At 43.4% G+C, this 25354-nt stretch overlaps 4 protein-coding genes and 3 non-coding genes across 11 annotated transcripts; 4 read left to right on the forward strand and 3 right to left on the reverse strand.

Moving 5' to 3' along the window:
* Positions 1-100: 100 nt before the first annotated feature.
* On the reverse strand, positions 101-6732 carry xk (X-linked Kx blood group (McLeod syndrome)). Its single transcript, XM_037280812.1, is given in 11 exon segments — positions 101-1370; positions 1373-1635; positions 1638-1658; positions 1661-1784; positions 1786-1845; positions 1847-1939; positions 1941-1951; positions 2117-2222; positions 2224-2261; positions 2264-2379; positions 6117-6732. Coding segments are annotated over 11 exon segments (1326 nt in total). The 5' UTR covers positions 6362-6732; the 3' UTR covers positions 101-1121.
* Positions 2715-2799, forward strand: trnal-cag. Its single transcript has one exon. It is a non-coding gene; the product is annotated as a tRNA-Leu (tRNA).
* trnal-cag lies at positions 3672-3754 on the forward strand. Its single transcript has one exon. It is a non-coding gene; the product is annotated as a tRNA-Leu (tRNA).
* On the forward strand, positions 4884-4967 carry trnal-cag. The gene has a single exon. It is a non-coding gene; the product is annotated as a tRNA-Leu (tRNA).
* A 1274-nt stretch (positions 6733-8006) lies between the features above and the next one.
* Positions 8007-11360, reverse strand: LOC119139815 (lanC-like protein 3). The gene is made up of 5 exons (XM_037280815.1): positions 10631-11360; positions 10261-10384; positions 9165-9362; positions 8900-9107; positions 8007-8641 (listed from the first exon to the last, which is right to left on the reverse strand). Exons 1-5 carry the CDS (start codon positions 11165-11167, stop codon positions 8482-8484), a joined length of 1227 nt encoding a protein of 408 aa, XP_037136710.1. The 5' UTR covers positions 11168-11360; the 3' UTR covers positions 8007-8481.
* A 240-nt stretch (positions 11361-11600) lies between these two features.
* On the reverse strand, positions 11601-17167 carry piga (phosphatidylinositol glycan anchor biosynthesis, class A). 4 transcript variants are annotated; one of them, XM_037280804.1, is made up of 9 exons: positions 16010-16810; positions 14750-14970; positions 14501-14662; positions 14142-14412; positions 13936-14068; positions 13595-13727; positions 13285-13491; positions 12262-12741; positions 11601-12091 (listed from the first exon to the last, which is right to left on the reverse strand). In XM_037280804.1, the coding sequence occupies exons 1-8, from the start codon at positions 16218-16220 to the stop codon at positions 12493-12495; spliced, it is 1587 nt and encodes a 528-aa protein (XP_037136699.1). In that variant the 5' UTR covers positions 16221-16810; the 3' UTR covers positions 11601-12091; positions 12262-12492. The 4 variants fall into 4 exon arrangements, with proteins under 4 accessions (XP_037136699.1, XP_037136701.1, XP_037136698.1 ...); XM_037280806.1 differs by lacking the exon at positions 16010-16810 and adding an exon at positions 16922-17167 and having other exon boundaries at positions 14501-14970; XM_037280803.1 differs by having other exon boundaries at positions 14501-14970.
* LOC119139805 (amyloid-beta A4 protein-like) lies at positions 15732-25139 on the forward strand. Of its 2 annotated transcripts, XM_037280797.1 has the most exons (18): positions 15732-15974; positions 17873-18040; positions 18114-18243; positions 18311-18423; positions 18599-18789; positions 18972-19198; positions 19319-19486; positions 20734-20867; positions 20935-21009; positions 21274-21432; positions 21571-21699; positions 21899-21998; positions 22172-22239; positions 22356-22494; positions 22583-22636; positions 22827-22918; positions 23097-23243; positions 23890-25139. In XM_037280797.1, the coding sequence occupies exons 1-18, from the start codon at positions 15915-15917 to the stop codon at positions 23989-23991; spliced, it is 2256 nt and encodes a 751-aa protein (XP_037136692.1). In that variant the 5' UTR covers positions 15732-15914; the 3' UTR covers positions 23992-25139. The 2 variants fall into 2 exon arrangements, with proteins under 2 accessions (XP_037136692.1, XP_037136693.1); XM_037280798.1 differs by lacking the exon at positions 19319-19486 and having other exon boundaries at positions 15733-15974.
* The last annotated feature ends 215 nt before the right edge of the window (positions 25140-25354 follow it).

Below are 25354 nucleotides of genomic sequence, written 5' to 3' on the forward strand. Positions count from 1 at the left end.
TGTACCGTTAGCGATTTAAAAGTTAAAACATCTGATTAGGATGAAAAAAATCTCCTAGATAGATGAAGTATGAATAACTAAGTGTGCACACCATCATAACTGGAGTTATGTGGATGTGTTTAGAATTAACCAATCCACATTTAATCATCACATTCATGTTAAATTGTACTTAGTGCAATATATTAGTTAACCACTAGGTGGCTCTACATTATACACTTTCCCTTACGTCGATTCGCTGATTTAAAAATAAGAAATGGCCAGCGTAATCATTGGAATAAATCTCCTTTTGTCCACTACAGGTCAATAGAGTGCTGTGACAATAGTTGCTTAGCTAAAAGGAATTTTGATGGAATTAAGCATAAAACTTCATTTATAAAAACAGATTTACGACATTTTAAATTAGCATTTCAACCATTGAATGCACTTCAGAGGTATATGTAAAAAAACTGTACACGGCCACGTAAAGTTTGGAACGACGGTACAGCACCCATTCATGCGTGTGTGTGTGCGTGTGTTTGCGCGCGCTCTTGGTGCGGATTCACACTGCATAGATAAAGACATAACTCTGACTGACTTGGGATGCAAATCCAAAAAAAAGCTTCTCTTGGAGTGCTTGTATAAACGTGCATAAAACTACAACAAAAGCACGTTAAGTCTTTTGTTTGGGTGATGGTTTCAACCTACTGCTACGTCACAACTAGGCAGCAGACAGCCTCAAAGGCTTTCATCGGCAAGACAAAGTAGAAAAGAGCCCCCACACACATATGCTTGCATGCCATATCCGGATTCATCTCTAAATTGAGATGGACAGAACATGTCTCTGGAAAACAGCCCGCACTATACTACGAGGCAACCACTGCCTAGTGTTCTGCTTTTGGTGCAACACTGCCCCGTTGTGGATAAAACTAGATATGCCAAGGCTATTTTCGGAGGAGTGTTGGAACAGATTGATCTATATTGAGGATTTTCTCAAAAATCTCATTAGAGATGTAATCTTATCTGACAGGCTACATGAATAACAGTCAGCTGCTAGGAATAAATTTGTCATATAAGGAGGCACGTTGCTGTTAAATGATGGGAAAGTGCAGATCAATAAAGGCAAGTGTAAACCTAGAAAGTCGTCAATGTGGCACTTGGGAGTCAAGCACTGCAGCCCCCATCTTGCGAAATGTTGCAATCGTGCAGGCGTGGCGACTTTCGCCGCCGGGCCCTGGCTTCCGTGCGGGGTTATTTGTCAACTCGGCGGTGGTGCACGATAGGCAGAGGAGGCCGCGGCAGTTTTTGAAGCCCCGGTTTATGCTGGGGGTGAAGAGCCGACGACACGGGTGACAGGACGTGTAGAAGAGAAGCATGAAGAAAATGCAGGCGCCCGTAGAACCCCCAATAGCTCCATCATGAGTAGCGGACGCTGATATGAACTCTAATAGAAGTCGGTCCTGTAGATGTACCAGATCTAGCAGCAGCAAGGCAATGCTCCGACAAAGCGCAGCATGTAGTACACCACCATGCGGTACCAGTTCTGAGACTTGTTGATCAGGTCCGGGTCGCTGAGCTTCACCTGCACGGCTGACCAGCAGAACAACGTTGATGCCGGCGTACAGAGGTGAGCAATGCACAGCACAACAGCGGTCCCCACCGTGTCAGAGTCTTCTCGATGGCTGGGGGAAGGGCGAGTGGCTCCTCCAGAACAGGATCCACGGGTAGAAGAAGAAAGCCAGGAAGTTGACCAGGACGACGGGAAGCACCCAGATTTTCAGAACCGAGCTGAACAGAACTAGCACCACCAACGCGGCTAGCGATCTCACAGCTGCGCCACATGAAGATGCACAGGTAGGCTGACGGACCCCAGGGACACTTGGTAGTCATCGTATTTGATCTTGATGGCCAGGATGTTGCAGCGTAAGGCGCCGTTAAACGTACTGGACAGTAAGGAGATCGCCCATCAGAGTGCCTGTACAAAAACACAAATACATTGATGCTGGAGATCAACTTTAATTTGATCCATGACCATGAAGTGAAGCACTGGCACTGTTATATAACAGTCTTTTTTTTTTTAATCCATTGACTAATCTGCTGGCGATTCTGAACCCTAACTCATCCAGCCCATCCGTCTCACCTCTTCCGACAGACACGCCACGCTGCAGCACGCAGATGTAGAGCTGCAGGGTGAGCTGCGGGGCCGAGCCCAGGAAGGCCTGCATGACGGTGGTGCGCGCAAAGGACTGCCCGGTGCGTCACCAACTTGCCCTCAGCCTGGCCACCTGGCGCTCCACCTCCTCAGGCTTACCCCGGCGGGACATGTGCTTCTTCCTGGTAATGCTGACATAGGGATCCTCCACACGGCCCACGCTGCCATAGATCCAGAAGGCCTCCAAACACCTTTGAGCGACACAGGTTACTGAAAGTCACTTTTGCACATTGAGACAGCTTCAGAGTAGTGTCATTTGTGACTTTCCTATATGTGGGGTGCATTATAGTACACATATCCGTAAACAATGCTATGCATGGCAGATTTGCGCAATTTCGTGGGGATTTCTGCAACATGTGGTCTATAAACTGTACTTTGTTAATTCCTGATAGGTTACTATATCAGGAAAGTACATTTTACTTTTTGGAGCACGTATGAATTAGGAGGTATTCGTCGTATGACCAAAGCTGGTACTCGTGGGCCATTGAATATTAAGCTGGCTGATATACATTGCTTGTATAGACATGTCAGGATGGCCGAGCGGTCTAAGGCGCTGCGTTCAGGTCGCAGTCCTCCCCTGGAGGCGTGGGTTCGAATCCCACTTCTGGACATGAGTGTAATATTTGGAACCAACACAGATTATTTCGGGTTGTCGAAATTGACTTCACTGCAGAAGATAGAATAAACCTCAGGTTTCACAACCTTTTTTCATTCACGGCACACCTTTTCATTGGAAAAAATCTTGAGGCACACCACCAACAAAAATCTGTAGTGTTACACTAGCTTCTATATTAAAATCCGGTATATTACAACAAAAGACGTAGAGTTCTATTCCTATATATGTATGGAGAGTCGAATAATTGAATAAAAATAAATACTAAATATTCTTTAAATTGTATTTCTTTTGTAAATGAAAGTGACAGTTTTTGAAAATGGCGGTGTACCTAATGGAGTGTCCGTGTGATTCCCTCGTTAAGCGCACCTGCGTGAAAAGTTTTAGCTCTGCAGAACGTGAAAATGACCAAAAACTTTTCACGCAGGTGCAACTTAACGATGGGAATCTTGGAAACATGTTGGAATGCAGCCCCCGAGGACTAGAGCTTGACACCTGTGACCTTTGACCAATGATATTTCCCTATAAAGTGGCCTGTTATTGGTTTTTATTTTTATTATTATTAATCACTTTAGGAAGTGATTCGTTCACTCTCGTTCACTGAAAAAAAAAATCGTTCTTTTGAACGAATCGTTCACTCACGAGCCAACACTAACAGCAACACACATAAACTGAGTATGTGCCGATGCCACAACATGAAATCTCAAGATTCTCCGATTTGCCACCCATGCACGATTAGCAAGTGGCTGACCAGCCCTTGTGCTAACTGACCTGTGGTTTTGGCGATCCTGTTTACAATGCGATCGGTATTTAATGGACATATTTCCCACGGGACGGTTGGGAAACCACTGCTCTCAATAGTATCAGCATGTCAGGATGGCCGAGCGGTCTAAGGCGCTGCGTTCAGGTCGCAGTCTCCCCTGGAGGCGTGGGTTCGAATCCCACTTCTGACATGAGTGTAATATTTTGGAACCAAACACAAGATATTTCGGTCTCTAAATTGAGTTCACTGCAGACGATATTCGGAAAGATAGAATAAACCAGAGTTTACCCAACCTTTTTTCATTCACGGCACCACCTTTTCATTGGAAAAAAATCTTGAGGCCACACCACCAACAAAATCTGTTGTGTTACACAAGCTTCTATATTAAAATCAGGTATATTACAACAAAAGACGTAAAGTTCTATACCTATAATGTATGGAGAGTCGAATAATTGAATAAAAATTAAATACTAAATATTCTTTAATTGTATTTCTTTTTGTAAATGAAAGTGACAGTTTTTGAAAATGGCGGTTTACCTAATGGAGGTCCGTGTGATTCCCTCGTTAAGCGCACCTGCGTGAAAAGTTTTAGCTCTGCAGAACGTGAAAATGACCAAAACTTTTCACGCAGGTGCACCTTAACGAGGAATCTTGGACAAACATGTTGGAATGCGGCCCCGAGGACGAGAGCTTGACACCTGTGACCTTTGCCCATGATATTTCCCTAATAAAGTGGCATGTTATAGGTACACTTGAAAATGGCGGTTGTACCTAATGGAGTGTCCGTGTGATTCCCTCGTTACGTGCACCTGCGTGAAAGTTTTAGCTCCTGTTAGAACGTGAAAATGACCCAAAACTTTTCACGCAGGTGCACTTAACGAGGGACTCTTTTGAAAACATGTTGGAAATGCTGGCCCCGAAGACTAGAGCTTGACACCTGTGACCTTTGACCATGATATTTCCCTAATAACCGTGGCCTGTTATTGGTTTTTATTTTTATTATTTATTATTATTAATTCCCTTTAGGAAGTGATTCGTTCACTCTCGTTCACTGAAAAGAAAATCGTTCTTTTGAACGAATCGTTCACTCACGAGCCAACACTAACAGCAACACACATAAACTGAGTATGTGCCGATGCCACAACATGAAATCTCAAGATTCTCCGATTTGCCACCCATGCACGATTAGCACAGTGGCTGCACCAGGCCTTGTGCTAACTGACCTGTGGTTTGGCGATCCTGTTACAATGCGATCGGTATTTAATGGACAATTTCCCACGGCCACGGTTGGGAAACACTGCCCTCAATTGCATCAGCATGTCAGGATGGCCGAGCGGGTCTAAGGCGCTGCGTTCAGGTCGCAGTCTCCCCTGGAGGCGTGGGTTCGAATCCCACTTCTGACATAAGCATAACATTTTGGAACCAACACAGGATTATTTCGGTGTCTAAATTGAGTTCACTGCAGACGATATTGGGAAAGATAGAATAAACCATTTCAAAAAATAATAACTTGTCCAACACTTATGTCAAAATCCAAACAGCCGTTGTCAACCCAAGTGCCGCATCAAAGCTTAGCACTAGATGGCAGAAAGTACAGAACTAACTTTTGGCCTCAGATAAGGGAAAATACGATTGCTGTCTCCCCTCTCAGCTCGTGTTGTCAGAAGATAAGGAGGCCAACGGTGTCACATGCTATTCTTAGACATGCTCTTCGCTGAGGAAACATGCAACTCCCACCCTCCCCTTTCCACTGTGTATTTGTACACTTGAGGGGGAAAAGGAAATTACAAGATCAGATCCGTTGACGCCATACAAACATCAGCAAAGGCTGCATGAAATGTATATATTTCAAATAAAACAAACTTTGAATATGATGGACTTCAACTGGCCCCTCGCGGCTGAAGCCAGGGGGCACTGTTACGAACTTCACTGTTTGAATCGACCATTCAAAGTATATCCATTGTGTCAGCATTGTGAATTGTGATTGACAGTGGATAGGTTTACATTTCACTGCAGTTTATTTAGATGACAACATGATTCTGACAAATCTTTCAGTCCTTCAAAAGAGAAAATGCATAATCACAGGCATCCTTACCCATGAAATGTGCATTAAGAATATTTGACAACGTTCCCATCATGCCAGGTGCCATTGTGTAAATAGTACATAATCCTACAAATTTTACAAATGAATAATTCCCTGGTTGTAGTAGTAGATATCCATTTATTTTCATTTTAATACTATTCTCAGAGTGAAGGAAAGTTTAATTGTCAATCAATTGTATCAATTAGTTGCCAAAAAAAACAATGCTAGTAGATTTTAAATAAGGCTCCTCCGTGGTTGTGTGTGTGTGTCGGGGGGGGGGGGGGGGGGGCAGCGAGGGCATGGAGAACATATCAATAAGTGGAGTATTGATCAGATGGCTGCAACTAATCTGTGCATCGGAAAATGGAAACGACCTCATGTACGCGTGCGCCTACGTGGACAGCGAGTACATACACGCACATCCCTGTGTGTGTTTTAATCACAGAAGCAAACAAAACCATGCACAGACCTGACGATGGGTCCGAACTGCAGGATGTGCAGCAGCAAGATGAACGGCCGGTCCCTGCCCAAGTCCCGGTGAAAGAAGATGAGGGCCAGCTGCACCAGTATGGACGGCACAAGCGAGAAGAGCAAAGTGAGCTTCTGCCAGACCTCGTCCCCCGCCGAGTGGTACGTGGAACTCAGGTAGAGCGCCGCAGTGGTCTCGGCCGTGAACAGGGACACCGACAAAAAGATGGAGCAGGGCAGTCGCATCCTCGCTCACACCGCCATGGAGGGGCGAGGCCGGGGAACGCGCGTCCGCTCGGCGTCGGCGGTTCGGAAGGCGCCCTGGTGTGGAGCGCCGCGCAACCTACCGCAGCCCATCCGCACCGCCACTGATGTCTTCACTTGCCCAGGTGTAATTACCGACAGCGACCACCAGGAGGACATGTGGCGCTGTCGAGCGAGCTGTAATGCGTCGAATACAAGTGGGTTGCAGCGTCACACGGCACAGACGCAACACACGACGCGTTCGCTATCAAGAATCAACGACAACGAACGCTGTCGTAAGGAAAATGTCAAGTTATTTTGGGGAGCAACTGTTGCAGACTTTCGGTATTGGCCACGCCTCCTTCCCCAAAGTTGTGACGTTTTCTTTTTGTGTTTGTAGTTATAATTTGTTGTTCATTTTATATATTAAACTCTCTTCGCTTGTTTGGATAAGTGAAATGAGCGGTTCGCATTCTCCACATTGTCATCAGGGATGCACAAATATATTGAACAAGATTGTACAGTATTGTTGATGTTCATCTTTCCAGCAGCTCACAATCATAATCTAATAAAAGATCAGAGGTGTTTTAAAAATTCTAACCTGAAGATTGGAATGCACAAATTTATGAACAAGTCAGTTTTTTAAGTACCCATAAAACAATTGTTACTAATTACAAGCTAATGTAAAACACTTAAAATGCACACATTTATTTCAGAATGCCACTTGGTGAGGATCATATTTATTCAGTCTCTTAGTTGTCTTCAAAGAGACAATGATTTTACTTAATTTCATATGCAATGGTTAACAATGTACATGTCAAAGTCACACATCATTGACTCAATTCTTAAAAAAAAAACACATCACCATGAGAAAGAACAATTAACCTTGCTACGCTTGTTAGCATGTATGCTTCATCTTATCTTAAATGTAATACATCATTTTTATTTAAACAAGATGTGTGGCGCCCAGCTGGTATAGTATGATGGTAGAAAATCTTTTAAAGTCATGTATGTTTTTTTAAATGTCTGTTTATCCTGTGCAATATCGGTGAAGTTAATCTTTTATGAAGACACACCCTAGATTTACTAACACTGGCTAATCACAGCATAGAATATGACACCGGTGCTTTGTTGAATTCAAAATGTCTCTTTTTTTTTTTTTTAACTATAGTCTGTTATTCACAAAAAAACTGCACCTATTTGCTTCTTTTACGCGTTCTGAAACGCCCTGAGATGCCACAAGGTGCCGCCAAAGCTGGTGTAGTAACACATTTTGAGGGGCCTTGGTCTAGTCACAGAAAAACTATCAGTCGTACTTCCGTCTCGGACTGGCCAGACTCGAGATTTTCCATCAAGACTGGTCAAGACCAGCACTTGCCATTTGAATGTGTTTGGCTGTCAAATATATTTGACAGAAGGTTCCAATTCATGAAATATTGCAAGAGGCATCATGTTTCTTTTGACTGTTCCAAGTTTATCAAAGTATTTTTTGTCTGTAAATTAATGCTACTCTTTAGTCAACTCAAAAATAAAGCTAACATGCTATTAGCATAAGATCTAGCCAGTTAAGCTAATTAGGCTGCACCGAGCGTAGAGGCCTATTACTTTTTTGGCTTTTGCATTATCGAGAAGCTATAGTTTATAAAATAAAAAGACATTTAGCCTTTAGGAACATCGGCTCCCTAATGTGTGGTGCTTGACTTTTTTTTCCGATCTGCAAAATGTATTAGTTTCCTGTTTTATTTCCTTGTCTCATTTTGAGGCATAAGCCTAATATACAACCTTGAAAGGTTGAATAGACATCTGTCGTTTTTATTTATTTTATTTTTTCCTGAGAGTAGCATACTTGAGTCATATGCTACATTTAATTATTTAATTCAATAAACAATTATTATTCACGGCCATTAAAAACTTCCTATGCTTGAATTGCATTTTAGAAGCGTAATCGGAAACAGGTAATGTGCTACTTAGTCTGGAAAGCTGAAAGGTTGAACACTCACTCAAACACGTACATGTACAATATATATATAGCACAAAATAGGTTTCTATTGCACTTCAAAAACATCGTTTCCTCCACTTTAAGACGATTTCACCTTCAAGTATCATTTTACGTGTCCTGACCTTCAGTCAAAGACGCTGAACAGCGGAAATTCAGCCTGCTCCGGTTGCAGTAGGTCCACCAGGAAGCAGACGGTCCCTGACAGGCCTTCAAACAGGCTGCAGACGCTGGTGACGGAGCGCGAGCCCGTCTTGAACTCTTCCGTGAACAGAAATTCGGCAAACCTTTGTGGAGGTAAAGCCAAATGTTAATCAAGAATGTTGGTACTCACCGCTTTTTGGGTCTGTCATTATTTCGTTTGCATCTCAAGAAGGAACATTGAGGACAATGATGTCCAAATTTTGGATAGCAATTTGTAGCACAAAAAAGGGAAAAAATAAAACTCAACAAGTCTTTTGGATTGAGAATTAAATGCCTTAGCAAATGATTGCTACAGCTCTGATATTGGATGTCACTGAAGTTGTGCACAATAGGATTCTTGCCTCTGAGCTCGGTAGATGTATTTGGAGTAGCCGGTGAGGCGGAAGAGCAACAGGAAGACGTAAGCGCTGCCGGCTACGCCGTGGCAAATGCCAGGTCCTTTCTTCAGAAGACCTTTCTGCCACACCAGCTCGCCACTGCGTATGCACGTGTCCAAATACTGCGGCTTCTTATTCATCATGTAGGCCTTGGCGAAGAGATAAGCCACACCTATGGTAGGTGGAAACAGTCAGATGTATTAGGGGGTGGAGGATATTGCTCACATACCTGGAGCTCCGTGACACCAGTGGACAAGCTCGTTCTCGCGCTCAATGATCGCGCCCAGCTCGGCGGGCCAGTTGCAGTTCTGCTCCTGGTTCATGAGGAAATCAACGCTCTGCCACACCAGGTCCTTGTCGGCGCCGCTCAGCAGCTCCTGGTAGCTCAGCAACATCTGCAGTATCGACGACAAGCCGTGGGCAGCGCCTGGCAGGGGGGGGGGGGGGGGGGGGGGGGAAGACATGCGAAACCCAACCAAAAATCACATGCAGGGACATACCATGCTGTTCACACTCGCACACAACCTGAAGCATGTTAACAAAGGACTACTGAATGACAGGCTTTTTGTCACAAAGCAGGCATGATGGATAAATTATTTTCATTATAATCAATGATTTCTAGATGTATTAAAGATGAACTTTTTAAATGGTTTAAAAAAAAAAGGTTCTCTTTATAGTGTATATATTCTTTCACAATTTTCTCAGTCTTTTGTTTCCCTTTGGTACATGTTGCAGGTATCAAATAAAAAATGTGAGAATATTCCTCAAAGGATTTGTTTTTTGTCCTTTCTGATTCACATTAAAAACATGCAGGGAAAAACACAGCTCTTTTAAAACGGTGGGAAGCAACTGTCTGGGAATTCCCATCAGATTTTTAAATGGTTAAATCCATAATCCAATTTGGTATAGACATGCAGCAGGATCATAACCACAGCCCGTAATCATTATTTTGGGTTAAAAAGCTGTCATTTGTGTGTCATTTGTTGTTTTAGACCTCATGCAAATATGGCTTACTAATTGTGTGTTGGTGTGATAGTTACTGTGGTGCTCAGGTCTGGTCATCTGATGCAAATCAAGGAAAGGACAGTTAGCTTCACACATGTTGATCTCCCTCCGTTATGAACTCTTTGTTGAAATGGAAATTCAAATTATTTACGACAAATATACAATGGTAACTTTTTCTGAAAATTCTCGCAAACTAGTTGAGATGCAGCCAAGTGGCGCAATCTAATTTCTTCAAGAGACAGTTAATTAATAAATGATATCACAATCTTATCACTGATTATTATGGCCATGCCTATAACTCAAATGTGGGTGGTTCTTACCGAGATACTCTGTTCCATAGTAGGAGTACATGAGGGGGAAAGGCTTTCGCTTCTTCCTGGCATACTGCTTTCCTGACTCGATGATGGCTTGGCAGATTGACTTGATTTGATCCTTGCTGAGAATCTGCAATTTAAAACACAAGTTATATATTTTATAGTTCATTTTCGGATTTCATGATCCCAGTGTATTGCAGATCAAATGCAAAGAAACATGATACTAACGTTCACAGTAGGATTTTGCATCAAAGTATCAAAGCCAAAATTACTGCAATAGTTGTGTTGTTGTTTGTGTTTAATGTGTGTTCTCTTCGATTCATTTTATATTTAAATTTTCTGTCAATTTATTTTCGAGAAAACTAGGTATTCATACCTCAATGCCCAGCTTCTGTTTGAGGACCAAGGCCGCGCACAGGTAACCTGCCCGGCCCACAAACAACTCATCAGATCCGCACTCCAGGAAATGAATGGGCGCGCATATTTCCCACAGATTGCGAAATTTCGTCAGTGGCTTGACGAAGTCAGCCAAACCCAGGGACTTGTAGATCATCGCGGCCGTGGCGTAAACGCCCGCCCCGCCGAGTAGGAATGCGGCGCGCATGTTTCTGTCCGGCTCGGCGTCCACATAGCGCACCGAGACGTCAATGATGCGCTTGGCCGCCTTCAGGTACGTGTCGCGCCGCTCCGAGAACAGCGGACACTCGCTGACGTGGTAAAGCATGTACGCCACGCCGGCTGGACCGTCGTACAGCCCGCCGTCGCAGTCGTCCAGGGATATGGGGACCTTTTGGAGGATCTTGTCCACCGTGGCCACAACGGCCGGAACCACCGTCTCGACCCCGTGGTCTGGCAGGAGCGCGCCCTTGCTGTAGTCCGAGAAGCGGTTGGCGAAGCAGCGTGTGTTCTCCATCCCCGAGGAAGATGCCGAAGACGGCGTAGGTGGTGGAAGGTGGCGGCAACCAAATGATTGTTTGCCTGCTTAAAGATGGGAGGAAGGTGGAGAAAATATTCCTCCAATGATCCAATCCCGACAGCGCTGAGCTGATTGGTCGTCACCAGTGATGGTTTGGGTTCAGATTGGATGATGATTCATTCATTCTTTCATTCATGTATGAAGTACATTTTTATTATTTCTCATGGGAGAATTTGCTCTGAAATCAAAACAAAGCGGAGCTTAAACTGAATCCCTGAAGGAACGTTGTGGGACAAGTTTGTTTTGGAAAGGAAGTGACCAGCAGGGGGAGTCATTTGAAGCTGTCCATGGTGCTACTTTTCGATCATGTTCTTCCATAACGGTGTCTTTTCACAACCCATTCACGGGAAAAGGTAGATGGACATGGAACTGTGCATCCTCAACCAGATTTTCCATTGAACACCGGAAGTTCCACTTTAAAACAATACACTGATAATAGAATAACACAGACAATTGTTTTACATTTGCCTACACGTTTCAGCCAAGCGTCACTGGAGTGTATAGTTTCATCTATTGTTGTGCTAATAAAAACTTTACACAAATTTGCACCATTAGCCCTGAAAAATTGGATTTTCCCAATATGCCTGGCATTTAAGCTTCACTATTTGTTAAAGAAAACAGTAGAAATTGAGGGGGTTGTCTTTTACCAGCTCAACTGGACCAACCTGTCCTAAGAAAAAGATCATAGTAGATAAAAAAAAAAAAAAAACAGTGCACTGTGAGGTACACTAGGTCATAGCCTGGAGGAAAAACTGGAAACAAAAGTCTCGAACATGTGCATGAAATAATTCCCTTGTTTCAGTTTGATCAAAAACTGCATGGGACCAGAAGAGTGCTCATGTCAACATTCAGTAATATTTACCGTAATTTTCGGACTATAAGTCGCACCGGAGTATAAGTCGCACCAGGCATAAAATGCCCAAAAAAGTGAAAAAAAACATATATATGTATATAAGTCGCTCCTGAGTATAAGTCGCCCCCCCACCCAAACTATGAAAAAAACCGCGACTTATAGTCCGAAAATTACGGTAGTGTTTAATTGATAAAAATGCTCATAATATATATAATGAATGATAATAAGTAGGAAACGAGTCCTTACGAAGATTAAGAAACAAAAGAATAAATAGAACAAAAAAAAAAAAAAAGAGTGCCAATGTTTTGACACAGTAGACATAGATCGTAAGAAAATAACGTAAACAAAAGTTGTAGTTCCTAATCTCACCATAGTTTTGGGGCCCAATAAACAAGCATGATGAAGCCGCTTACTTGACGAGAGCTTTGTCGTTACTCTTGCTTGGTTGTTGCTGCCACAGTCCAAGAGGACCGCTAGCGTCCACGGCCACGTCCATGAGTCTGTCGGGCAGCAACCATTGGAGAAGCAAAAGGAAGAGGAAGTCTAGAACCGCCACAAAGGCAAAGATGGAGCCGGCCACTGGGCCGCAGTGAGTCCTGAGCCTCCGGAGGCGTCGGTTGAGGGGGAGCACCTCCTCGCCGCATACTCGGTCATACACCTGAGAGAGAAAACAACTTGATGCATTAAATATAGAGTGTACATACAACCTCCGGTCGAACACTCTGAGGTCACTTTTTTTTTTGGGGCTTCACTTAGTTTAGGCTCAACAGGGTCATATTTACATATTTTATTGTTCTTTTTCTTTTACTTTACTAGGTTAAATGCTGCTAGTGTGGAAAAGGGAGATGTAAGGCCACTTCTATGAGGCTCTCTGTTCTCATCCGTTATCCCCATTAAAATTAAGAGTGTTTCGTGAGTTTATTAGCATTGCAGTTTATTAGCAAAGTGGTCTATTTTTTAGGCCTTCTTCATTCTCCCTTGAAATTGCGACAGTATTTGAAGTGTTACTACCTTTAGTACATAACTTATTTTTCCACCTGCACAGCCGTTAAAGTTAAAATGTGACTTTAAAAGTTATAGTAGTATAATTTGTGAGGGCAGTATAGTAAGGATTTGTCTCAGAAAACAATTATTGTCCTCCTTCACTATAGTGCACGTTTGTGAAATCACAGTGGAAGGTTAAGCGTTCTGTTAAACGCACCTTTTCAGTCCTCTCCGCAACGTTTCTCCAGGTGTAGAGGTTCCGCACCCGAGCGTGAACGGAGGCGGGCGTGGGTACTGAGCCAGAGCGCTGTCGCTCTATGACCGTTTCCAGCCCGGCACACAGCGACTGCACCGTTGGCTCACAAAGCGTGATCAAGTCCTCTGGTAGAACCTCAGGAATCCCACCTACACGAGTGCTGACAACCTTTAAGGAAGTCACAGAAGAGAAAATGATAAAAATGTTATAAAGTGACAGACATTTCTCCTTTATTTCTTGTAAGCGTTGGGTGAAGGATTGCTCGGCACACCTGCAGTCCACAACTGGCTCCCTCCACAATGGCCATGCAGAAAGCTTCTGTGAGTGACGTGTTAAGGAAGATGTGACCCTGCACCAGAACTCCTCGGACATCTTTGTGTTCCAGAGCCCCCAAAAGGCGCACCCTGCATTTATATCAATTCAGCATAAACACTTCACACATGTTACGATCAAAGTATTCAAACACATGGCCTACAGAAAGTGAAAACAAAAATATGGAGTTGTTGCTACGAAACTTGGAGCATGTTGGTGGGATTATTTTCTTGTCCATTTGTAGGAAGGATAAAGTGTCACTGTTGTTAACCTGGGAGATGGCTTGTCCTGTCAAAGTACCTGTCATGCAGATGGTATTTCTCCCTCACTTCCTCCAGCACAAGTCTTTTTGGCCCCTCTCCACCAATGAGGAAATGCAGATCTGGATGTTTGAGGCAGAGTTCTGGGATGATTCCACTGAGAAGATCAATGCCTGAAAAGTTGGAAACCTCAGAGTAAACCTTTATATTCAAAGTGTGAACAACCAAGAGCGACAAAGACTGTACCTTTGCGGTAGACAAGGCGACTGATCACAACAATGGTGATCCTGTCGTCATGGCGCTGAGACGGGTCGGGCGTGAAGTCGCTGTGCTCGACCGCATTGGGAATGACTGACACGATCTCCGGATCGAGCCCTGCGCGCAGCACAGTGTTTTCCTTGCTGGTGTAGGAGACGCACACGATGTGGTTGGTATCGCACAGCGACACCGTCAGGAGCTTATTGGTCAGCACTGAGCTCACGTCGGCAAAGCCAAAGAGCGAGTGGTCAGTAAACACCTATGAAAACATACATTTATATCATAAACTGATGACTATATGTAAATAAAGTCACTTACAGTGTGAATCCATCTTAAGAACAACATACCGTGTTTAGGCCCATAGTCTTAGCATGGAACAAAGCATCGTGGGCCATAGCAGAAAACGAGCTGTGCGAGTGCACCACGGTGATGCGCTCCCTGACAAACACACTGCGCAGGAGTGGCATGCTGTGGATGAAGGTGGTGGTGGTGGACTGGTTGTACATCACCTGCAGAGGCAGGTAGTAGACCTTAAGGCCATTGGTCAGATACCTCACGCCTTTCCTGTGACCGTAGGCATGAGTGACAATCACCACCTTATGTCCCTTCTCAATCAGACACTGGGACAGGAGGTATATGTGACTCTCCACTCCTCCCATGTTGGGATAGAAGAAGTCAGACACCATGCAAATGTTGTGCGTCTTTGTGGCGGTTTTGATGGACTCAGATGGGGGCCCAGAGACGGTCTGAGATGCATGATTGAAAGCTGCTGCCCTTCTTCTGTGGCTCATGGTACTTGTACGATAACAAATGTCAGCTGTAATGATAACCAGAAACACAATTTCATTAACGTTGAGCATGACTACAGTCCGGACGCAGCAGTGCCGGAACTAGTCAACATCGGATCGAAGCTTGATATACTTCATAAGCGCAAAGGATTTAACCGAGTCTATTAAAATGTTCTTACCGTTTTGTCTTGTTTCGTCTTGGCAAACTACGGACAACTCTAGCAGTGTACATTTTCCTTTGTATTAGCTCGCCAGGCGCTAGCCAGGTCGAACAACCATGTAAGTTCCGGGTTCATGACGTCATATGTTTACGTTTTTCCTTCTGCTCTAGTGACCCCTATTGCTGAACACGAGTAAATGCAATTACTAAATCGTTCCCCCGTTCTTCTTCTTGTTTTTTTTTACGGTGGCGCAATATTTATGCACATGTCTGCCCCTAGCGTTTCGAACGAAGCAATACAACATTCGTACAAATTACGGCTGGTTAAGGGTTCAATATTTCATATTTGATGGATTTAATTTTGGCATCTGTATGAGGTCTATGGAATAACCTAATTTAGACTTCTATGTTAGGTTCCAGAAATAACCACACTTGACACGGATCATTAGTTGTTTAAAACAAAGCAATACAACTTCTGTACATTATTTATACAACTTATCGCTGGTTTAGGGTTTAGTATTTCATATTTGATGGTGGGGACAAGCTATAAACGATAGTTTATTTCCCACCACGGGTTAAATAACTCTACTGTACGCAGACTCCATCCAACACCGGCCCTCCCACCCCCATCCAGCCTCCATCCGTCACCACAGAGAAGGAAAAACAGGGAGGAGGGATCACTGGGATCAGGGATCACTTTATCCGCCACGTCCGTATCAAGCCAAAGGCGCGATTTATTCCAATAACAAGCCGTCATCTAACGGGGACATCGCCAAGAGGTCGTTGGTTTGTACTGGATACAGGGAGGACGTGATGGGGGCACATAAGGCGTTTGTGCTCTTACTTGCGGCGACCTTGACGGTCTCATCTGAGGTGAGTCGGAGTATAAATGGAGTAAGCCCACTTACCACTACCAACCAATACCTCTACTGTCATCATCCCCATCAGCCTGTGGCCGAATATTTGTGATCGGTTTCCGGGCTGCTCCTCTGGAGGGTACGGTGTCATACTCATGTCGAAATGAATATGACGTAGGAGGAAATTACGGTCTATATTATATTTTGAGCGTAACATCATCGTTGCATCTAAAAAGCAAATGTAAAGACCCCCTTGCAACATTCAACCCATTATTAGGTTCCTCACATCACTGTTAACATAACGCGTGTGAAGATGCGCAATCTGCATTGTTGTTGAGCACACTGATTTTCCGCATAGATTAGCAACTGCTAAAATTGCAGGCTAACAAGGCCCAAAGCCTCAGTCCGTCAAAATTAGTTATGGAAAAATACCTCTTTTTATGTTATGGAATAAAGTCGCGCATTAGATGCGTACTTCCTCTTCAATTTGTTTTGGGGTTTTAAACGTCCTGCTAGATTAACGAAGATAATGACGTTTATGCGCTAGCATTAGCTTTTAAGCTAATGGTGCAGCTGGCAAAGGCCACAAGTCACATTTCTCTTGTAAAACGAAAATAACCAAAAAAAGAAAAAGAAAAGCCTCTAGATGTGGTAATACCGTTTGCCACACGAGGTATTTTGAAACCAATAATTGTTGGCACTATGGCAGTTCCCTGTCAGAAGCCATTTAAGCCAACTTGAACACTGTGCAGTTATGACATAAGCAAGATGGCGCCTCCCGTTTGCGGCTGTTTGGCTTCGGCTCAGGGAGTCAAACACCTCTTCAAAATACGATCACGGCTTACCCTGCAATGTCCGTCAATTGAACACACTGCATTAAAAAAAAAGTACGGCTCGGTTGAGGAATGATATTATTATCATTATTATTATCATTATTATTATTATTATTATTATTATCATTACCTTGTAAGAGCTGAATCCAACATCCAGACAAAAAGTTTCGTTGTTGTTTTAAATAACAGGTCTTTCGGCTACATTTTTTATCTTCATGAAAGAGTCAACAATGATTCTCATTGTGATCCAGTGGCGCAAAATGCCAGCATCCATGTGTACCACAGCTTTAAATGTCAGGAAATTTTCATCTTTGTGAAAGGGAAACTGTTCGCACTAACTGTCTTCCATGTCTTTATCATTAAAACATATCCTTTTAAAGTATGCCCCAGCATTAATACAGTTGATTGATGACCTTTCAATATAATTTACATTTTTTTAAAAGAACTATTTTTGGATCATATTGTCATGTTGGTGGTCGAGAACGTCTGGGATATTGTTTTCAGACAGATTCGTCGACCTCCCAACCTCACTATACGTGACGTCATGCGAAAACAACTTATTATCTGGCATGATGGTCCATTTGTTTCTATTCAGACAGGAAACAAAATCCATTTTTTTTGTAAAGCCAGTTTTGTTTCAATGGTATACAATGAAAAAATGGATCGCTTCCTCTTTTTTCCCTGTCACATTCAGAAGTTTCCGGCTATTGTGTCCCCTCACCCGAAAGGAAACAGCAAGTACATTCTGACCTATACCAGGAAAGGGAGCTGGAAATTCAGAGTCACCTTATTTGTCATTAGTGAAGGCACCACATCAGAAAACAGTTGCAAGAACTCAGAAACATACAAATAATATAAAACCACATCAGGAAAGCTCAGATGGCAAAAATAATTATCCATGCATGCAGAAATGAACTCCCCAAAACAGATTGTTGCATTGAAAACAGTGCTCCCTGGACTCGCTAAACTTTCACGATTAATCAATAATTCCACACAATTAACTGAACTATTCAAAAGTAATCAATCATGACGGACTTCCCTACTGTGAGAGGCTGAATAGTGTTCCACTTTGTAAATCCAGGTGCCTGCTGATGACTCAGTGGGCTTGCTGACCGAGCCTCAGGTTGCCATGTTCTGTGGCAACCTCAACATGCACATCAATGTGCAGAGTGGCAACTGGGAGCCAGACCCTTCAGGCTCCAACAGCTGCATCGCCACCAAGGAAGGCATCCTGAATTACTGCCAAGAGGTAGGGAGGCGTGGCAAGACGCTAAGCAGATGCAACGGCAGGAAATGTTGGAAAAATAGAATGTTTTCTCCAGGTGTATCCAGAACTTCAGATCACTAATGTCGTGGAGGCCAACCAGCCTGTCAGCATCCAAAACTGGTGCAAAAAAGGCCGCAAGCACTGCCGCAGTCACAATCACATCGTGGTGCCCTACCGCTGCTTGGGTACGCACACTCGTGTATGCAAATGAGTGTGTTTAGTCTACTAAATAAATAAAATGTGTCTTTTCAGTCGGGGAGTTTGTGAGCGATGCCTTGCTGGTTCCTGACAAGTGTAAGTTCTTGCACAAGGAATATATGGACCAGTGCGAAAGCCATCTGCACTGGCACGCTGTGGCCAAAGAGGTGCGTCACTGTTTGAGTCCCCCGTGGCGAATCTTATGTTCAGTTTCTTTTGCCATCCGCTCGCGTTCGAGATGCTCATTCAAATAGATTTTTCATTGTGAATTATGGTAATCGGTGTTTCTGCGGATACGTCATGAATCAAATGAGACCACATTTTCATTTTTTCATCCATCAGTCCTGTGGAGACCACGCCACCAATCTCCATGACTACGGGCTGCTGATGCCGTGCGGTATTGATCTTTACCGAGGGGTGGAGTTTGTGTGCTGCCCAATCGAAGCCGAGGAAGAGTCCGATAGCGCGGCGATGGATGGCGAAGAGTCGGACGTCTGGTGGGGCGGAGCTGAGCCTGAGAACAACGATAACGGGTATCCATCTTTCTCTTTTGGTTGTCCATAATGTCACTTCACCATACCACAAGAGTTAAAGCAAACAAATCCATTTGTATTATATGATTTCCTCACTCAAATTGAGACGATTTATAATGGAATCCAAATGGCTCCATTGTTATCATTTCAATCCCCAAACTATCTGAACTGTTCCTCTCTAGCATGGCGGAGCTGACGGACACTGCTGTTGAGGAGGAAGAGGATGATGAGGAAGATGATGAAGAGACTGACACTTTTGAAAGGGACGAGAATGACGATGAAGAAATTGACGAGGAGGAAGAGGAGGAAGACGATGACATGGCCAACGAGCGGGATAGCGACGAGCGCGACGCTAACGTCGCCATGACAACCACCACCACCACTGAATCCATTGAGGAGGTGGTTCGAGGTACGTAAACAGTCCCCTTGGTTTTTATTCATCTTTTTGTTCATTTTTGGTGATCATTTTCGACATTGCTTTATTTCTTTCTTGTTTTTGTGTCGTCGCTTCGGTGTGTACGCGCCTCAGCCGCTTGTTGGGCACGCGCCGACTCAGGCCCGTGTCACGACATGCTGGAGCGCTGGTACTTCATACCTGAAAAGGCCCTCTGCGCCCCCTTCCTGTTTGGGGGCTGCGGGGGCAACAGGAATAACTTTGATTCCGAGGAATACTGCCTAGCTGTCTGCAGCAGCTCGCGTAAGTCGCAGGATGGAAAAACGGGGTTGTCGTCAACTCTCCGAAGCCTGACTGCTCTGAATCTCTCGCTCGCTTTAGTACTCACATTTTCCTTTCCGTCTTGACCAGTCTGATGACTGGTTAAGGAATTAAATATCATTTTTACAATGTTTTATTGTTGTTAGTTCATCGATATTTAGTCATAGTTCACTTATTTTGTTTCATGGAATCCAAAGTCTATTTTTTGTTACATCCTTCTCATATATAAGAAATAGTTTAATGAATAATATTCATTTGTAATACTGACAGATTAAACCAAACCTTTTCTATTCATAAAAAAAACCTCTCGGCACAGTTAACAACTGTTGGAGCGATTGACTGTAAACAAGTTGTACAACAGTTGCGTTAATCTGATAATCACCAGCAGATCACGCAGGGACTCATCTCATTTGTCATATTGTCTTCCAAGCACTAACTGATACTTAACCTCAGCATGTGAGCCAGCGAGCGCCTCAAAGCTGAGGCAAAAGCTGCACGTGTTTGCATGTCTTGCTGCAGCAATGCCTCGACTTAAGATGTCATGTCTGGCGCGGGGGCAACTTCTCTCATCGTCATGACTCGACACTCCTCATCTTATCTCCGAGCTCCTATGTCAAACATAAACACATTTTCCACTGGGACACTCATCTCCCTTCATTCCATAATAACGTGTTTTCCTGTATGCTGACGTGTGTACAATGTCCCTTGTGTCTAACCTGCTACCGTATTCCCTTGAATAGTGGCCGACTTAAATAAAAATCGTGCTTCAGTTAATAAAAAAAAATGAACGGCTCATCTCAAATAGATGTATCACTTTTTCTTTTCTTTAAAAAACAAAAACAAAACAAAGACTTCCTGTACAGTATATTGGTATATTGTCTGTAGGTTTCCACATGTTAGTTGACTTAATACATTAGTCAGTGGTGTGATGTCATAGTGGGAGGACAGCGTGTCAAAAAAAAACTTGGCGTAAGAAAAAAAAATGGAACCAATATGCTGGACCCAATTCTTATATAATAAGAAATAAACATCCGGTCTTCCGCATTGGAGTAAATAAAAACCTCGAGCCACTGAGGAAATACGGTGTACGTTTTTATGCTAACATTGCTTGTTTTAAATGTATACGTTTGTCAATGTTCTAGAGGCATGAGGATCACGTTACCGTTTTTTCCTCTCAACTTTTCCGTAACCTTCCTTGCACTATATTTGATCTTCCTTCCTCGTCCTAGTGCCCACTATGGCGCCCAGCCCCCCAGACGCCGTGGACCAGTACCTCGAGTTCCCCGGTGACGACAGTGAGCACGGCGACTTCCAGAGGGCGAAGGAAAGCCTGGAGGCCAAGCATCGGGAAAAACTGTCCCAGGTGTGTGTTGTGATGTTTTCACTGGCGTGCACCGTTTGTCCACGGAATAATGTCTCTTGATCTTCAGGTGATGAAGGAATGGGAGGAGGCTGAGAGGAAGGCCAAGAACCTCCCACGTGCTGAAAAGAAAGCTGTTATTCAGGTAAATGAGCATTAAACAGCCATTTTGATCTTCAATTTTTGCTTTAATGATATTGTGGTTAAGAAAGCGTGCTAAAATTAGCGCAGTGCTGGTTTTGCGAAATTTTAGAACATGATGTCCCAACTGCAGGAAAAGTAGGTACAGAAGTGTTGGGACGCTTAGCGACTATACCTACAGGAAGTGAAAATCGATTATTTTTTTTTCTGATACTGCTCTCTCACGAGATTCTGAGAATGACGTGTCCTCTTGCGTGTGCTGTCGTAGCACTTCCAGGAGAAGGTGGAGGCCCTGGAGCAGGAGGCGGCCGGTGAGAGGCAGCAGCTGGTGGAAACCCACATGGCCCGCGTAGAGGCTTTGCTCAACAGTCGCCGACGCATGGCCCTGGAAAACTACCTGAGTGCACTGCAGGCCGACCCGCCACGGGTACACGTACACTAAAACTGTCGTTGTTGCCTTGTAATGTGTAGAAAACAGCAAACCTTAATCAAATATGCATTTACAAGAAGTATTGACATTGCATTCATGGGGTGATTAGTGCCACTATTGATATTCCTTCACCAGCCTCGTCAGGTGCTGAGTCTGCTGAAGAAATACGTTCGGGCAGAGCAGAAGGATCGCCAGCACACAGTCAAACATTACGAGCACGTCCGAACCGTCGACCCGAGGAAGGCGGCGCAGATTCGGCCTCAGGTACGCCACCTGACCTCTTACACTGCTCAGCAGATCATTTTGATCAGTCTTATTCATCCTGAAACATATTTTTATTTGGAGTTTAAAAATATATATATTTCTTGCTGAGCAGGGTTTTGAGATTTTTTTTTTTTTAATTTGTGCGCAATACGGATTTTGCCGTGTTGTAATTTGTAGCGATGACTTTTTATTTCTGCAGGTTTTGACCCACCTGCGTGTGATCGACGAAAGGATGAACCAGTCGCTGGGTTTGCTTTACAAGGTGCCCAACGTGGCCAGCGAGATCCACAGCCAAGTCTGTAAGCCCCTGATACTTCCTTTCTTAAAGACAAGTGCATGTTGCATGTGAGGTGCAGGTATTTTTTTTTTTTTTTGAAGGGCCCAAGGTACGCGAATGACAAGTTCATTTTGGGAGCGTGACTATTCACCGGTGATTATTCGTTTCAACCAATCCTGTCTTTTCTTCCGCTAGCCGTTATCGTGAAACGAGTTCAGTCCGAGCTTTCTCAGCAAGTGTCCTCCCTGCAGAGCGACAGCAGGGTGAGTCAGGTTGCCCCCCCCCCCCCCCAACTCACCCACACATGCTGAATAAATACAGGATCACCACCGTGATCTGACTCAGCACACATTAACGGGTCCTCTGTCTCGGTAAACAGCTGGACGGCAGGATGAGCTACGGCAACGACGCGCTCATGCCCGACCAGGCGTACAGCTCGGCTCCCATGGACCTCGGCCTCGGCGGTTTGGGCTTCATCCACCCCGAGAGCTTCAACCAGCCCAACACTGAGAACCACGGTAACACACACGCTTACTGTGCATTCACTGACGACTCTCATGACAGATGTACGCAAAAGCAAACAAAAATCCTGCAATTTCTTCACAGTTGAGCCAGTTGATGCCCGCCCACTTCCAGATCGAGGACTGCCCACACGGCCTGGTATCTGCTTATACTTGTAGTTTTTAGTTTTAGCCCCACACACTTTTTACCGGGTTCTTAATTTGTTTTGCTCAGTCACATGAGAACAAAATATTAGGAACACCTACAGTGCGTTATTGTCTTCTGTATAGGTGGAATCATTTGTCATGTATGTCTTTTATAATGCATGTGCATGCTTTGTTTTTGAAAGTGTCTGCACTGAAGCCAGAAGAGATGCCCCAAGTGCGTATGGAGACCGAGGAGAGGCAAAGTGCTGGTTATGAAGTCCACCATCAAAAACTGGTAATAAAAGACCCCGCAACACCACTACTACTTGAACATTTCTTAACACGTATAACATTTTCTGTACAATCTGGCGTGTTCAAATAAGTTCACAATGTGCTTAGAAAGTGTGTTTTAATACATTTATTTCTTTATTTGAACCCCTAACTCACTGTTTTTGACGCTTTTTCAATGACAGGTCTTTTTTGCCGAGGACGTGGGCTCCAACAAAGGCGCCATCATTGGGCTGATGGTGGGAGGTGTCGTCATAGCGACCGTCATTGTCATCACCCTGGTGATGCTGAGGAAGAAGCAATACACTTCTATTCACCATGGTGTCATCGAGGTAAAGGCGTGATTTGCAATTTGCTCTGATAGTGGATTTGGCTACATTTAGTTTTTTTTTAATGCAAATAAATTGTCATACTTTCTGCAGCTGGGTGAGTAAACCCACTCCTGGCCATTATATGAGCAAAGTTCAAATGAGTGCATATTTAAAGTCCCTTAAATAGAGCTGAAAGATTTTGAAAGATGATCTCCTTGCAATTATTTCCCCCCTCAATATTATGATTTAATGTGAGTTTTTTTTTTAAGGTCCTTTTTAATTTTTTAAAAATAAACACAATTTACACACGCAATCTGTATAAACATCAGATTTATCATACATACAAATGTTTTAGTCTAAAAAAATTTTTTTATACTTTTTTGTAAAGAAAACAAGGCCTACGAACTGTTTCTGTTTATATTCCAAATTGTAGTCTTTGTGATTTGAAAATTGCATTCTGCTACATTGCAATAGTCAATTTTGCTTACAATTAATTGCTCAACCCTACTCAGTAAAAATCCATCTTCTAAATTTGACACATCTCAGAGAACAGTATTGTTATCAAGTCTGCCAAAATTGAACCAAAAGCCATGCATAAAAACTGAGGCTTCAAAATCATGGCTGTCAAGTTGGATTTCAAGAATCTCTTGTTGTGCTGGGTGTTTAGGTGGACGCGGCAGTGACGCCCGAGGAGCGTCACCTGGCCAAGATGCAGCAGAACGGCTACGAGAATCCCACCTACAAGTTCTTTGAGCAGATCCACAACTAAAAAGACTCCCTCTTGTTCCCCCACCCCTAGGCGCTGTTCCACTCTCTGCTCCCATTTGACATTTGAAAAAGCCGAATGTGCTCATTTCAAAAGCAAAGATGGTTTTTTTTTTGTTTGGGCCAAAGGAAGCAGACATGGAACAAAGCCTGGCGAACCCCCTCAATTGCACAAAGTAACACTAACGGAAGTGAGACAAGGGTAGCTTGTGTCACCTGCACACTGAAGCCAATCACACAACACCCCCTTTGCAGTGTTTGTACTCAATGAACTTCATCAACTGATTATAGCTATACAGTATATACACATAGTATATAAATATTATTATAATCATCGCAGCACTGTGCTATTTAAAACCATACAGCTCAAAACATTTCAGGTTTGTTTCAAGAAGGAATCTTTTCATTTTTGTGTGTATTATATGAAGGAGATTAGCTGTACGTCTATGTAGTGCATGGCCATATCGACGGATGCAATCCAACCGGGTCGTTGACTTTTAGATATTTTAGCGGGATTGTACATTTCTGGTGTCTTCTTTGTGAACTTGTGCGATATGAAGAAGAAGAAGAAGAAAAAAATATTCAGAATGCTTTAACAATTTTTAAGCTTCTCTCCATGCTTCACCGTTGTGTTAGCTGCATGGGCAAAAAAATGAAATGAAAAACAAAAAAACCCTCAAATACTTACTATATGTAATATATAAAGTGTCATAGTATCCGAAAGGAAGATGATTGTGTTACTGTTTGCGTTTTATGCACTCTGTCTTTGTCATTCTGGGAAACGTCTGATTATCATCAAATACAGTGGAACCTCCCTCGTGGAACAAAAATGAATGAAAACAATTGATTTTGTTTGTCAGTACCTTTTTTTGTGTGAAGGATGATGGCAACGGGTGAAGGCAAAGAAGTGGAGGAAAGGAACATGCTGCTCAGTCTGAGAAAAAATAATTCCTTCAATGTCAGTAAATTCACTACACTCCATTACTGTCAGAGAAAGTATTATTTAGTTTGTTTGTTTTACAAGCAAATTTAATAATTCATGAAGTCCAATAGGAAAATGACTTGGTAATTAGGAAAGCTTGTTAGTCAACCAGTGTAACTGTGTTTCCAATTACAAGGTTCCACTGTATTTGCCCTCATTGCAGACTGTATCGGACCTTTCGACAGATCCACGAGAGTGGAGCTGGAGGCTAATATCCAAATCATTCCTGTCGAGTCATTCCATTATTGATTGTAAATTGGATGTTTGGGCAAAAATAGGCCTGTGTTCCATTAACTCCCTTTCACCTCCATCTTTAATAATCACAGATTAGTATATTATTATTTTTATTGCCACTCCTTCATAACGACTCACCATTTGGTTCTTC

The sequence above is a fragment of the Syngnathus acus genome, chromosome 21 (genome assembly GCF_901709675.1).
Source record: "Syngnathus acus chromosome 21, fSynAcu1.2, whole genome shotgun sequence".
Lineage (NCBI taxonomy): Eukaryota > Metazoa > Chordata > Actinopteri > Syngnathiformes > Syngnathidae > Syngnathus > Syngnathus acus.

What these genes read in the sequence shown, in the direction of transcription:
- LOC119139815 (XM_037280815.1), bottom strand. Translation starts at nt 11,167, where the DNA reads ATGGAGAACACACGCTGCTTCGCCAACCGCTTCTCGGACTACAGCAAG. An exon ending in CTATGGAACAGAGTATCTCG is followed by an intron (nt 9,363 to 10,260) that starts GTAAGAACCACC and finishes CCCCCCTGCCAG; the next exon opens with GCGCTGCCCACGGCTTGTCG. An exon ending in TACATCTACCGAGCTCAGAG is followed by an intron (nt 8,642 to 8,899) that starts GCAAGAATCCTA and finishes ACCTCCACAAAG; the next exon opens with GTTTGCCGAATTTCTGTTCA.
- LOC119139805 (XM_037280797.1), top strand. Translation starts at nt 15,915, where the DNA reads ATGGGGGCACATAAGGCGTTTGTGCTCTTACTTGCGGCGACCTTGACG. An exon ending in GGTGCCCTACCGCTGCTTGG is followed by an intron (nt 18,244 to 18,310) that starts GTACGCACACTC and finishes GTGTCTTTTCAG; the next exon opens with TCGGGGAGTTTGTGAGCGAT. An exon ending in TGCAGGCCGACCCGCCACGG is followed by an intron (nt 21,433 to 21,570) that starts GTACACGTACAC and finishes TTCCTTCACCAG; the next exon opens with CCTCGTCAGGTGCTGAGTCT.
- piga (XM_037280803.1), bottom strand. Translation starts at nt 16,220, where the DNA reads ATGTTGCAAGGGGGTCTTTACATTTGCTTTTTAGATGCAACGATGATG. An exon ending in TCGCCTTGTCTACCGCAAAG is followed by an intron (nt 14,069 to 14,141) that starts GTACAGTCTTTG and finishes CCAACTTTTCAG; the next exon opens with GCATTGATCTTCTCAGTGGA. An exon ending in TTGCGGAGAGGACTGAAAAG is followed by an intron (nt 12,742 to 13,284) that starts GTGCGTTTAACA and finishes TTTCTCTCTCAG; the next exon opens with GTGTATGACCGAGTATGCGG.